The 14,431-nt window shown below is 35.6% G+C and overlaps 1 protein-coding gene across 1 annotated transcript in view; it reads left to right on the forward strand.

Annotated features, from left to right (window-relative positions):
• Positions 1 to 5,109: 5,109 nt before the first annotated feature.
• Positions 5,110 to 14,431, forward strand: part of BRDT (bromodomain testis associated) — a 78,552-nt gene continuing 69,230 nt past the window's right edge. The window contains exons 1-5 of the mRNA XM_042780311.1: positions 5,110 to 5,298; positions 7,675 to 7,812; positions 9,484 to 9,598; positions 10,395 to 10,564; positions 13,225 to 13,578. Of these exons, the coding sequence (XP_042636245.1) occupies positions 5,110 to 5,298; positions 7,675 to 7,812; positions 9,484 to 9,598; positions 10,395 to 10,564; positions 13,225 to 13,578 (966 nt within the window). The remainder of the gene's footprint in view (positions 5,299 to 7,674; positions 7,813 to 9,483; positions 9,599 to 10,394; positions 10,565 to 13,224; positions 13,579 to 14,431) is intronic.

The following is a 14,431-nucleotide window of genomic DNA, read 5'->3' on the forward strand; positions in this document are numbered from 1 at the left end:
TCTTGATTTCTATCTGTAGATTTAGAATCATTTCTAATTTTTCATTTATTTTGTCATTTTGTTCTTGTATTTTCTTCCAAAATTCTTCTAGGGTTTTGTCTGTGTTTTCCTTGGTCTGTCTCTCAATCCTTTGAAGATACCTAAATAAAATTCTTTTGAATTCCTTATCAGGGAGTTCCAATGCTGCGTCTTCCTCATGGATGTATTTTGGGTCTACATCCTGGTCCCTTGTTTCTCCTGATTTACCTTGCTTGTTTGTGTGGACTGTGATGCTCTGTTGCCTCCGAGGCATTGTGACATTTTTGTGTTTATATTTAATTGGTGATTATATGTTGGAGTGACTTGCCCACAATTTTTGTTTTCTTTGTGTATTATCTATACAGGTAGGGTACTGTGCTGTGCTCCTCTATTCACTAGTTGACAGCACTTATACACTCACCACCTGTTTCCTCTCCTTTTGTCAGCCTTTCATATGTCCTTGCTGACCCTGGCAAACAGAGCCTGTTCTTAGATCCCTGGAATCCAAATGAGAATGCTATCACTTTAAAATCCAAAATGGTTGCCACTTGTAAACATTCAAAATGGCTGTGCCCTTGGTCACTTTAAATATCCAAAATGGTTACTGCTGGTAAACATTCAAAGTACCTGCACCCTTGGTCACTTTAAATATCCAAAATGGCTGCCACGTGTAAAGAATCAAAATGGCTGCACCCTCCGTACACCAGAAAGTCCACTGCTCAGGTTGTCTCCCTCCTTGCTGTTTCCCTTCCTAACCATAGGCTACCAGAGCAGTTGTCCCTGCAACCCTTAGTGACTGGGACTGATCTTTAGGTCAGTTCTCAGGTCCCAACACCACTTGGAAATATTCAGGCTGTTGGTCCTGTCAGAGTAGCTGACAGTCCGTAGCTCTGACCATCTCTGTACTCACTGTTTTTGTTCAGGTTTTTCTACTAGTTGGTGCCTAATCCACTTCTGTATAGTTCCTTTCAAAGCTCAGGGTTCCAGGCTTATCTTCTGTATCTCTGTCAATTGGTTTTTCTTTTCTTTGTTGAATAGGGTCTGTGTCACTTGTCTGCCTATTCCTCCATCTTACCAAAAGTCCCTCATTTCACATACTTTTCTGTGCTGAGCTCGTTTTGTTTATGAATTGTGTTATCACTTCCTTCATTGCTATTGTTTTAGTATTTGCTAAATATTTGTACTGGTCCTCTTTTTTTATTTTGATGTAAAGATTTATCATTTTTCTTTCAGGGTACCCTGTGATTTTATAATTTTCTTCCCAAGTTTAGAACAGTCCATTCTATCTGTGGTTGTCTTGACTTCCCTACCACTTAGAAGTTCTGCAAGAACACAGTTTTTTCCCTCTTTTTAGTTTGTAGTTGTCCTCATTTGTCAATTGATGTCTCTGGCTCCCTGTTTACAACTTGTAGGCTTATTTACTTTGAATACTTCTATAACTGGGTTGGTTTCTGGGTTATGTCATCATGTGTGTTAATGGTCAGTTGTTTGTTCTTGTTGGTTCTCTGTCCAAAGGGCTCCCTTTACATCTCTTGTAAGGTTCGTCTGGTTTTAACAAATTCACTTGATTTCTGCTTATCTAGAAATGTCCTAATTTCACTATCATATTTAAGGGACAGTTTTGCAGGGTATATAATTCTTGGTTAGAAATTTTTCTCTTTCAGGGTTTTATATGTACCATCCCATTGTCTTCTTGCCTGCCTGGTTTCTGCCAAGAAATCAGAGCTTACTCTTACTGGTTGCCCCTTGTAGGTAACTTTTAGTTTTTCCTGTGCTGCTTTTAGGATTCTTTCTTTGTCTTTGGTTTTGGTGAGTTTCACGATGATATGTCTTGGTGATTTACTTTTCAAGTGTATCCTGTTTGGGGTTCATTGGACTTCTTGAATGGATATATTCTGATCTTTCATCATACCAGGAAAATTCTCTTCCAACCAATCTTTGACAATTTTTTCTGTGGTTTTATTTGTCTCTTCCTGTTCTGGAATTCCTATCACAAGTAGATTATTCTTTTTGATGGTATCCCACATGAACCTTAGGCTTTCTTCATTTTGTTTTGATCTTTTTTCTGATTATTCCCTTTCCAAAGAAGTATTGAGGTATTTGCCTTCAATCTCACTAATTTTTGTCTTCCATTGATTTGATTCTACTCCTTTGTCTGTTCAATGTGTTATCTATTTTTGAAAATTTAGTATTAATCTTCTGGATTTCTGTCTGTAGATTTTTTTTATCGTTTCTAATTTTTCATTTATTTTGTCATTTTGTTCTTGTATTGTCTTTCAAAATTATCCTAGGGTTTTCTCTGTTTTCCTCAATTTTGTTAGTGTTTTCCTTGATCTGTCTTTCAATTCATTGAAGGTACCTAAACATAATTCTTTTGAATTCCTTATCAGGGAGTTGCAATGCTATATCTTCCTCAGGGATGTGTTTTGGGTCTGTATCCAGGTCCCTTGTTTCTCCTGCTTTATCTTGCTTCTTTGTGTGGATTGTGATGCTCTGTTATCTCTGAGGCATGGTGATGTTCTTGTGTTTATATTTAATTGATGATTGTATGTTGGAGTGACTTGCCCATGATTTTCATTTTCTTTGTTTTGTTTATGTTATCTACGTAAGCAGGGTACTATGCTGTGTCCTCTATTTGCTAGTTGGCAGCACTTGTACATTCACCACCTGTTTCCTTCCCGTTGTCTGCCTACCATATGTCCCTGCTGTCCTTGGCAAACCGAGCCTATTCTTAGGTCCCTGGAATCTGAATGAGAATGCTGTTACCTTAAAATCCAAAATGGCCACGACTTGTAAACATGCAAAATGACTGCACCCTCAGTCACTTTAAATATCTAAAATGGCTGCCGCTTGTAAACCTTCCAAATCGCTGCATCCTTGGTCACTTTAAGTATCCAAAATGGCCACCACGTGTAAACAATCAAAATGGCTGTACCGTCCAGACAGCAGAAAGTCCACAACTCAATTTGTCTCCCTCCTTGCTGTTTCCCTTTCTAGTCATAGGCCACCAGCGCAGTCATCCCCTCAGCCCTTGGCAACCAGGGCTGATCTTTAGGTCAATTTTCAGGTCCCAATACCACTTGGAAATATTCAGGCTGTTGGTCCCATCAGAGTAGCTGACAGTCCACTGCTCCGACCATCTCCTCACTTAATGTTTTTGTTCAGGTTTTTCCACTAATTGATGCCTAATTCACTTCTGTATACTTCCTTTCAAAGCTCAGGGCTCCAGGATTATCTTCTGTATCTCTGTCATTTGGTTTCTCTTTTCTTTGTTGAGGAGGGTCTGTGGAGCTTGTCTGCCTATTCCTCTATTACCAGAAGTCTACAATTATGTTTGTAGCAGCATTATTTATCATAATAAAAAGCTGGAAACAACACATAATTCCACCAACAGGAGTAGATAAATTATAATATCTAATTCTATAATAAAACACTATATAGCAAAGAAAATGAACAAACAGCAGCAACAGGCAATAACATGGATAAATCATGCAGATAATGTTGAGCAAAAGAAGTCAGACACAATGTAATACATAACAAATAATACTACATTTATGTAAAGTTCAAAAACAATCACAATTTATAATGTTAGAAGTCAGAACGAGATGGTTAGTTATCTTAGTGGAGGAGAAAGGGAGTAGTTTTTGCGACTGCCATAAAGAAGTAGGCTAGCTTTAAATAATTATAAAGCCAGGATATGTCAGTTCTACTTGTAATACCCTAGAAGAATATATCCATCTTTGTTCTCAATAACTTTTATTAAGCACAGGAAATATAGAAGTCCCTGGGTGGTGCAGATGACTCAACTACAAACCAATTGGTGGTTTGATCCCACTGAGAAGCACCTTGAAAAAAAGACCTGGTAATCAACTTCTGAAAGGTCACGGCCATGAAAACTCTATGGAGTGCAGTTCTACTCTGCAACACATGGGGTCACCATGAGTCAGAATGGACTCAACGACAGCTGGTAACACTTACATATTAATTAAATTAGTAAATAAACACACACACATACATACATAAAGAAGAGAAAATTAAAATAATGAGATGAAATAAAAGATTGATAGTTACCTCAGTTAATTTGTTTTAATGTAGTGTTATTCTGGCTATACATCAGAAGCATCTGGGGACTTTAAAAAGCAAACAAAAACTGATCCCAGACCCATTCTCCAGAGGATGAGGCATAGGCATTGATACTGCTAGAGTTGAGACTAACATTGCTTTAATGGAAAAAAAGATAAATATAACATCAATCTCTAAAAATGAACAATCTATTTGATAATTACACTTTTCGTTGTGCTGATATAATTGAGCTGTTGTATGTATACTGGTAGTATCTTTGCCCTCTTATCATTAGAGTGATAATAGTAATCATTTCTAGGATATTAGATACTATCTTTGTGAAATTGTCTTAAAGTATTTTATTTAGATGTAGCAATACCCACCAAAGAGTAGCATTTTGACATTTGGCATTTTTCTTTCTAATGAATTAGGTTTTAAAATAAATCACTTTAATTAGCCAGAAAATGCCTTTGCTTTCACTCTCTCCCTTCATTGAATTATTCAATTCTAGGATACCTGTTTATCAGTACTCTCTTTAGTGTTCTCTATTACTTCTTTTTTTTACCAGGAACTTACACACTATTCCTTCTGAGACCTCAGTTTGTGTTTGTTTTAGAAAGGCAGAAAGAAATACTGTGAGATGTTGAAATAACTTAAACCTTACTAAGGCATGAACCTTAGAGTACTTGTATGCAAAAATGTTTGTACTTGTTAAAATTTATTCATTTTCGTCATTTGACTTTTTTTTATATCTTTTTAAATTTTTATTGTGATTTGGGTAAAAGTTGACAGCAAATTCGTTTTCCATATGGCAATTCATACACATTTTGTTTCATATTTTGCCATCTTAATCATGATGTGGTTTAATATATTGTACCTGTTACTTTTGAATAACATGTTATAATTTTCAGCTTTTATAGAAATCATTTTTAAAATACTTTTGAGGTAACTCAGTCTTATAACAGGTTTTCCTTTACAGGATATGTATTTTAGACAATATTACAGCATCAATATTTGAAGTGGTTAAGAATGTCTCTGCTAAGTCGACAAATGGCTATTGTTAACCCCCCTCCACCAGAGTATATAAATGCTAAGAAAAATGGACGATTGACAAATCAACTGCAGTATCTACAAAAAGTTGTCCTAAAGGCTCTGTGGAAGCATAGCTTTTCTTGGCCTTTTCAGCAACCTGTGGATGCTGTGAAACTAAAGTTGCCTGTAAGTGTGTCTTATAATTATGTTTAAAAAAAGAAAAGCACTGTAAATCTCTAAAAGAAATAAATTACTCTTTATATGTTTAATTTAATAAATGTGATTTATTCAGCACTATCAAAATGAGTATTTTTTCCTAATTAACAGCAAAGTTTATTTTTCTGAGCATTGAAGTTCTTACTTTAATAGTTGTGATAATTGTAGACCTGTATTTTTACGCAAATAATGCCTGTGCTCTACAAAAAAATTGGCATAGCACACTTACCAAAATACCTCACAAGGGGAGGGTGCAGATGGCATGTAAATGTGGAACACATGCGTTAGTTGCATAAAAATATGGTTTCTTGTTATAGCATATGTCACTTGACCTTTTGATTCAGGGTAATCATCATGAAAGCCGTTGTGACTATTGAGCTATTAGACTGTTTATCTTCATGGTATTTTATCGTAGATAACTCATCTATCTACATCTGTTCTGTAATTGTCATTTCTAACTAGTGACACTATTTCTACTTTTAGTCAACCTTCTCCAAATTGCACTTTCCTTCTTCTGCATGCTACCACTTCTAAACTTGTATCATCATAACCTAGGGTAACCAGAAGACTGTCAGGAAAACTGACTGGTAACTTAATTTTTATCTGTTGAATTAGTAGTTGACATCACTAAAGCATTATTTACAGCTTTAGAGTAAGATCCAGAGGTTTGTGGGCTTTACTGTCTTGGGGTAAATATAAATAACCTGGCATTTCTGAAACAGAAAATAAGCTTGCCATATAATTATATGGCTCCATAAGAATAGCTAACATATTTTGAGCACTGTTTGTTTAATCCTTACTATGATCCCATGATGTGGGTAGTGTTATTCCTCCCCATTTTGTAGTTGGGAAGGCCAAGACAAGTTAAGTAACCTGCCCAAAGTCATCTTATCTTGCAGGTAGCGGAGCTCAGATTCACTCTTTGTACTTATTAACGTTTAGGAGGCCATGTCTCAACAGATTAAAGAGAAGGTATCCATACTAACTTTTAATGAAAGTAGACAAAATTACTCACAATTATACAAATTAACCTTGAGTCTTTAAAAAAAAAAAATCACTGCTGTGGAGTCGAATGTGACTCACAGCAACTCCTCCTTGGGTTTCTGAGGTGGTATCTCTTCGGAAGTAGATTGCCCAATCTTCCTTCTGAGTGGCTAATGGGTTTGAACCACCAGCCTTCTGGTTAGCAGTCAAATGCCTTAGGCACTATGCCACCAGAGCTCCTTTGGATCTCTTAAAATTCAAAGTGGCCAATATAACTAATTTTTTTAAAAGATATTTGAATGTTTACTATTTGCCAGGCTTTTCTACTCCACCATTCTATTAAGTTGTTGTTGTTGTTGTTATGTGTTGTCAAGTCGGACCCAACTCAAAAGTTACTACCTCTAAATTACCCAAACCAAATAAATGCTGACACCTAAAGTTAATATAAGTTCTCCTTCTCCTATGCATTTTCACCACACTTTTTATATGGATCTCTGGTTTAGCAATTAATTTACAATATTATGGTCACTGATTTAGGAACTCCTCAAAGCCAGTAAGCTAAGGAAACAAACTATCTTCACCCTTGTGGTCCTTGTTTAAATACTTTATCCTTTCTTCACAGCGTAGAGATACAAGTCCAAACTCTAAAACATGACAAAAGGGCCTTCACAACTGAAATAGTTCCATAGGTCTGTGTTTGAAGCATAATGAGCATTTACTGCTCTCTAAACAGGTCATCATTTTTTTCCATTTTTTTCTTCTGCCCACAGCATTCCGTCTCATCACCTGTATTCAGCCTGATGGACATCTACTTAACCAGATGATGATCTGGCTCAAATGTCACCTTCTCCATCAAGTCTTTCCTGCCACTTACAGGCAGATGTAATTGCCTTATAAACCAGAATTCAACATTAGGTCTTATGTCAGGAAAATTTAACCTAATAATAACTTGATAATACCAATTCTTCCACAGAACGATTAAATAATTTATAATGTATCTAGTAAACTGTGGAGCTGGGATTGGATTTTGGATCTGTCAGATGGACTCCATAAATACTAGTTGTTTTTTTTTCTCATACCCTTCATTTTTTATTTTCCAGGATAACATTACTCTTAATTCTTATATTTATTATTATTTATTTACCAGCTATTTTGTTTTTTGCCTCTGAAAAGTAATCCCATGGCAATCAGCTTTGTTTCTCCTTACTAAAGATTTTGTTTTCCAGAATATGGCTTTTTAAATGTAATAAATTGCTTTTTGGAGTTACAAGTGTATATGTAGGTTCTTAAATTTCTTTGTGCACCAATAGTTATAGCAAATTCATTTTTATTACTAACAGAATTTCTTCTTCAAAACCATAGGATTATTATACCATTATAAAAAACCCAATGGACTTAAATACAATTAAGAAGCGCTTGGAGCATAACTATTATGTGAAGGCTTCAGAATGCATAGAAGACTTCAGTACAATGTTCTCAAATTGTTATTTATACAACAAGGTATATGAACTAATTTTCTGCTATTATCTACAGGAAATATGTATAAACAAGTATGTTGATTTCAGATTTTAAGTCTTGATTTGGGCTATTTTACATATTTTTAAGGAGAATATCTTTTTCATTGGATTTTGTTATTTTCACGTATTAAAATTTACTCAATCTGTAAACTGTCATCCAAATCACAATAAAAGTTTTTTTTTTTTTTAAATTTACTTTGTCTATTTGCTATGATATTTCTGTCTGAATAGCTATAGAGGTTTATGATTAAAAGATGAAATCTCAAGGTAGCTGGTTTCTGTGAGTAAAGTTTTACTTTAAAATATTCTCTACCATACTTCTGACATTTTAGTTATATGGTAAATGAAAAATCTTCCTAATCTTAGTTAAAATTTCACAGTGTGGATCCCTGACCATAACTAAGAAATCAAACAAATTGAGTTCTACTTTGACACGTGGTAGTTTTTTGGTGGTTTTTTTCTTTTTTTAAATACTTTACAAGATGATTTAAAGATCACACATTCTTTGTTGTATCCTGGTGATAGTACCTGCATCGATATTAATCCATTACACTGTATAATATTTGAGGACATTCTGAACTTGTTCTTCACATTGGCTCTCATCCCATAGAATTATATTTCTATCTTTTTTTTCTCTCCCCATATTGTATTCCTATTTCCCAGAGTACTGTATCCTTTTCAAGTTGTTCTATGGTATCTAAAAATTTTAAAGATTATATCCTATTGGAAGAATTACACTATTATCATCCATTAAATATGAGAAATCAAAGCATTCCTCATGTGGTTTATTTAGAAATCACTAATGGCACAAGGGATTCTTACTGAAATGTAGTAGAAAGTCTGGTTTTGTTCCCACTGCCACCCTACATGTATAAAAGATTTAAGATGTTAGCCAATGTGAATTTTTAAAAAAACAGAAGAAATGTAATCTCAAAGTACCATTGGCAACTTCATTTTAATTTAACAACTCCAAAGAATCCGCTGGTAGCATAGTGGCTAAGACACTTGCCTGCTAACCAAACTGCTGGCAGTTCAAACCCACCAGCCACTCCTCGGAAGGAAGGTTGGGCAATCCTACTTCTGTAGTGATACTGCCTCGGAAACCCAAGGAGGGGTCGCTATGAGTCGGGTTTGACTCGATGGCACATAACAACAACAAAGAGTCCTTTTATATTTAACATTCTAAAATGAAGTTGAGTAATTTTCCTCAACAAGCTAGTCTAGAAATATGTTTGCTCTTTCAGGCTGTTACTTTGTACAACTTACTTAGTTTTTAATGAGTGGTAAAGTAAAGTAAGAGGAAGACTTCTAAAGAGAATTGAAAACGGAATCACATCAAGCTGAACCACAAGGTATTTTCATGGCAATGAAAAAGTTTTGTTTTAAACTATTGGTGAGGTAGAAATTCTAATACTCTTTCTTAATTAGTAGGATTGGTTGAATTATAATCCAGTGCTCAGATAGGCCTACTAGATCCTTTATAGAAGTTGAAGAGGTAGAACACTAGAATTTAAAATGTGGGTTTGCTTCACTGTTTTCTAGACTTAAATTTGATGAAATTCCATGTCACTCCTGTTAGGCAGCCTGAATTACAGAAATTTGATACAGTGACCGTACTGTATAACTTTATAGTATATTTGATGTATTTTTCCAGCCTGGAGATGACATTGTTTTAATGGCACAAGCTCTAGAGAAGTTGTTTGTACAGAAATTATCTCAGATGCCTCAGGAAGAACAAGTTGTGAGTGGTAAGGAGAGAATGAGGAAAGGTAAGCCAGACTGTCAATTGTTTATATTCACTATATGTGGGTGGGTGGGTGTTTCTGTTATGCACTCGTGAACTCACTTAAGTATAGATTCTAGCCTTACTACAGCCAGAAGACAGAGCCAATAGGGTTTGCTGGTGGATTGTATGATCGGTTTGAGACATAGTGGAGTCAAAGATGACTCTGAGGTCTTTGGCCTGAACAATTAGAAGAATGGAATGCCTTAATGGAAGGAGGGAATCTCATGAGGACATTTGAAGGAATTGTTTTAAGACTTTTGAAGTAAAGATTTTGGAGTGATGTGATCCAAATGTTTCAAGTTATAGCAGGGCAGAGCATGCATAATTGTTCCTTTAAGAGAATTGTCTGAAGATTTTTTGATGAGAGAATCATGTTCACATCTGTTGTTCTGTATCAGCCAGTGATGGATGGACTGTAACAAGTCTGAAGTGCGTGGATATTTATGCAGAGCATTCAGAAGACCTCACATAGTACTATATAGTTTTTGGGGTCCACAGGTACCTGATGCTACCCACAGAACTTTGTATGAATTTAATCCAGGCATCGTTTTGAATGAAATTGATGAGTCTACCATTAATAACAGAGATTTTGGAATCTCCAATACTATATGTAAATTGGTCCAACAATGTCAGTAACAGTGTGGGGATTGTCAAAGAAGAGTGTCATGTGTTTACATTACTAAAAAAAGGGGAACTAAATAAATTAGAATAAGAGATAAAGTGATATTAGTTTTGTATTTTACTCATGGAAATATTTGACCTGCTTCACACTTTATCAGGTGCACAACAGAAAATAGTAGTTTCTTCTGTCAAAGAAAAAACATCCCCCCAAGCACCAGAAAAAGTATTTAAGCAGCAAATGATACCCTGTGCATTTCCTGAGCCATCTACACCCTTAAATATGATACAAGAAGCTCCACTCAGCTCTGTCTCACAGACGATGGCCCAAGTAAGTTTATTGTGGTTTTAAAATCACTGGTTCCTAAAATATTTCAATAGAAGTTTGGATGTTGTGATATCTATAACTCTTTTTAAGGTGATAAGAAAATTGGTCTTTAGCATACAGCAATATTTTTATCATTATAATTTCTACATGTCAGAATATATCTATATATTTTGTAAACAGTGACATAGGATACTAACTAAATTTTACAGATTTCTTTGGGAGAATTTGAACTGTTTTAATATCTTTGTAGTACTAATATCAGAAATTGTCAAACTCCATAGCTTCTTGTTAAAATTCTATGCTCTACCCTCTGCAGATGAATGAATAAACAAAATGTAGTACATGCGTACAATGCAGTACTGTGCAATGACAAAGAATAATTGTTGTTGTTGTTGTTGTTGTTAGGTGCCATGGGGTCGGATCTGACTCATAGCAACCCCTCCTTCGTTTCCAAGGCAATATACGGAAGTAGATTGCCCAACCTTCTTCCAAGGAGTGGTTGGTGGGTGTGAACTGCCAGCCTTCTGATTAGCAGTCAAGTGCCTTGGACACTATGCTACCAGAGCTCCCAAAGAATAATTATGAGTCTGCAAAACATCTTATAATGTGGCTGAATCTGGAGGACATTATACTGAGTGAAATAAGTCCATAATAAAAGGACAATATTGTAAGATACCACTTTTATAAAAAGTGAAGAATAGGTTTATACACAGAAAGTTACATTTTTTGATGATTACCAGGAATAGGAGGGAAGGGTGGGAGAATCACTCACTAGATAGTAGACACATGGTAATTCTGGTGAAGAGAAAGGTAATATACAATTTGGGGGATGTTAGCATAGTGTGACCAAAATGAAGACACTGAGAGGTGTCACAGGAATAAAGGACAACTACAGTAAATGCTATAATATATACAACTCTGTGACAATAATAATAACCAAAAATATGTGAGTGTTAACATAGGTAGATATGTATACTGTACAGGTGAGGGAGGACATATGGGAGTACATGCACATGTATATACAGGTATAGTTGTGAGCATCTGTATATGTGGAAACTTCACATATACAAACACCTCATGGGACTGAGTTACTGGGCTTGAAGGCTAAGGGCTATAGTCTTAGGGAACTTCCAGGTCAATTGGCGTAACATAGTTCATAAAGATAATGTTCTACGTCCTAGTTTGGTGGGTAGCATCTGGGATCTTAAAACTTGTGAGTGCCCATCTAAAATACAACTATTAGTCTCTTTCTGTCTAAAGCAAAGGACAGTGAATGAAACTAAAGATTCAAGGAAGCAATTTTAATCCTCAGGACTAAGAGCCCATATGAACCACAACCTCCTCTAGCCTGAGACCAGAAGAACTAGATGGTGCCCAGCTACAACAACTGATCTGACCAGGGATATAATAGAGGGTCCCAGCCAGAGTGGGAGAAAAATGTAGAACAAAATTCAAATTCATAAAAAAGAGCAGACTTACTAGAGTGATAGAGACTGGAGGAACCCCCGAGACTATCACCCTAAGACGCCCTTTTAACCTGGAACTTAAGCCATTCCTAGAGGTCACCTTTCAGCCAAATAATAGATTGGCCTATAAAATAAACAATAGCATTCGTGAGAAGTGTGCTTCTTAGAACTCTGAACTGTATGAGTCCAAACAGGCAACATTTGTCCGATAGCAAAAATGAAATGGCAAGGAGGAGCAGAGAAACTGAAGGGGTTAAAATGGAAAGAGTGCTGACACGTGGGGATAGCAACCAATGTCATGGAATAATCTGTGTATAAGTTGTTGAATGGGAAATTAATTTGCTTTATAAACTTTCAGATAAAACCAAACCAAACTCACTGCCATCGTGTCAATTCCGACTCATAGTGACCCCCACTGGGCTTTCAAGGTGGTGTATCTTTCCAGAAGTAGATTGCTCCATCTTCCTTCCTCAGAGTGGCTGCTGGGTTTGAACCACTGAGCTGGTTAGCAGCTAAATGCCTTATCCATTACGCCACCAGAGCTCCTTAAAACACAATAAAATGTAAAAAAGAAAAAAAGAATTAAACAGCAGCAGGGGGAAAAAAATAATTTCTATACCCTAGCTAATTAGGTATTCAAAAACTGTTTTTGGTATAATCATGACTTTTTCCCTTATATTTCATTAGTTTCAAGGGCTTATAGAAGACAGTTCTTTGGGATATGGAAAGAAAATACTAGAACTATTTATTTTACCTATCAAAGAGAAATTAGCCCTAGTAGGAATTGACTTCATGGCAGTGAATTTTTTTTTTTTTTTTTTGTAGCATAGTGGTTAAGTGCTCAACTGCTAACTGAATGGTCAGTGGTCCAACCAACCAGCTGCTCTGCAGGAGAAAGTTGTGGCATTCTGCTTCTGTAAAGATATACAGCCTTAGAAACCCTATATAGAGTTTCAACTCTGTCCCAGCGGGTCAACTAGAAGTTGAATTGGACTCAGTGGCAACAAATTTGTTTTTTTGGTTAATATTTAATATACCAATTGACAACAGTATGACTAAGTTATCTATATATAAATTTGTTACACTTTATCCTTTCTTTTTTTTTTTTTAAGCCAATAGGATAATAATATAAAAAAAATTGGAAAATGTTGCTCTGAAAGTCACCTTAAATATGGTTGTCAAATTGTCTTGTTTTAGGGTACAAAGGGTGTGAAGAGGAAAGCAGATACAACAACTCCTACAGCTTCAGTAGTTAAAGCAAGTAGTGAATCTCCACCAACACTTACAGAAAAGAAATCAGTGAAAATGCCACCTATAAAAGAAAATGTGCTAAAGAATGTTTTGCCGGATTCTCAGCAACAATATAACATTGCAAAGAGTGTTAATGTAACCGAACAACTAAAGCACTGTAGTGAGGTTCTGAAAGAAATGCTTGCAAAGAAACACTTATCGTATGCATGGCCCTTTTATAATCCTGTAGATGTTAATACATTGGGACTCCATAACTACTATGATATTATAAAAAATCCAATGGATCTTGGAACTATTAAGGTAAATGTCTTAATAGGAGGAAATTCTTTTATTTATTATAAAAGTAACTTTCTTCTTGTAAAGAAATTTAAAAATCCAGAAGAAGATAATTAAAATCACAACCTAGAGTTATTCTTGATAACATTTTAAAATACATCTTTATTTGCTTCTATTCAAACACATCCATGGTTCTTTGCCACAATATTTAAGTTACAGTGTGTATTATAACTCTCTACTCTGAATTTTTACTTACACTGTATAGTGGACATTTTCCTGCTAAATATTCTTAAAGAATGTTGTAAATAATTGCCTAGTGATAATATAAGGAGCTCTGGTGGCACAGTGCCAAAGACATTTGGCTGCTAACCAGAAGGTCGGTGGTTCAAACCCACCAGTCACTCCACAGAAGGATGATGGGACAATCTACTTCTGTACAGGCACGCCACTTCAGAAATCCAATGTGAGTCACTATGAGTCAGAATCTACTCAGTGAGTTTGGGGTGTTTTTTTTTTTGGAGTGGTAATTTAATTTTTTTTAAAGACATTTATGTAGCTTACAATCCCTTTTCTCCTTTTTAATCTTTTGCTGGATTTATATGTTTTCTGTATTGCTGACTTGGAAACTTTAACTTATTTTAAAAAATATAATATGCATATTATTTTAAGGACAACTACTTAAAGAATAGTATATATATTTTATGTTGTTGTTGTTGTTAAGTGCCGTCGAGTCGTTTCCGACTCATAGCGACCCCATGCACAGCAGAACGAAACACTGCCCGATCCCACGCCAGCCCCACAATCCCTGCTATACTTGAGCCCATCATCGCAGCCACCATATCAATCCATCTCCTTGAAGGCCTCCCCCTCTTTTGTC

The sequence above is a fragment of the Orycteropus afer genome, unplaced genomic scaffold, assembly GCF_000298275.1.
Source record: "Orycteropus afer afer isolate SDZICR_OR568_19922 unplaced genomic scaffold, OryAfe1.0 scaffold00033, whole genome shotgun sequence".
In the NCBI taxonomy this organism is placed as follows: Eukaryota; Metazoa; Chordata; class Mammalia; order Tubulidentata; family Orycteropodidae; genus Orycteropus; species Orycteropus afer.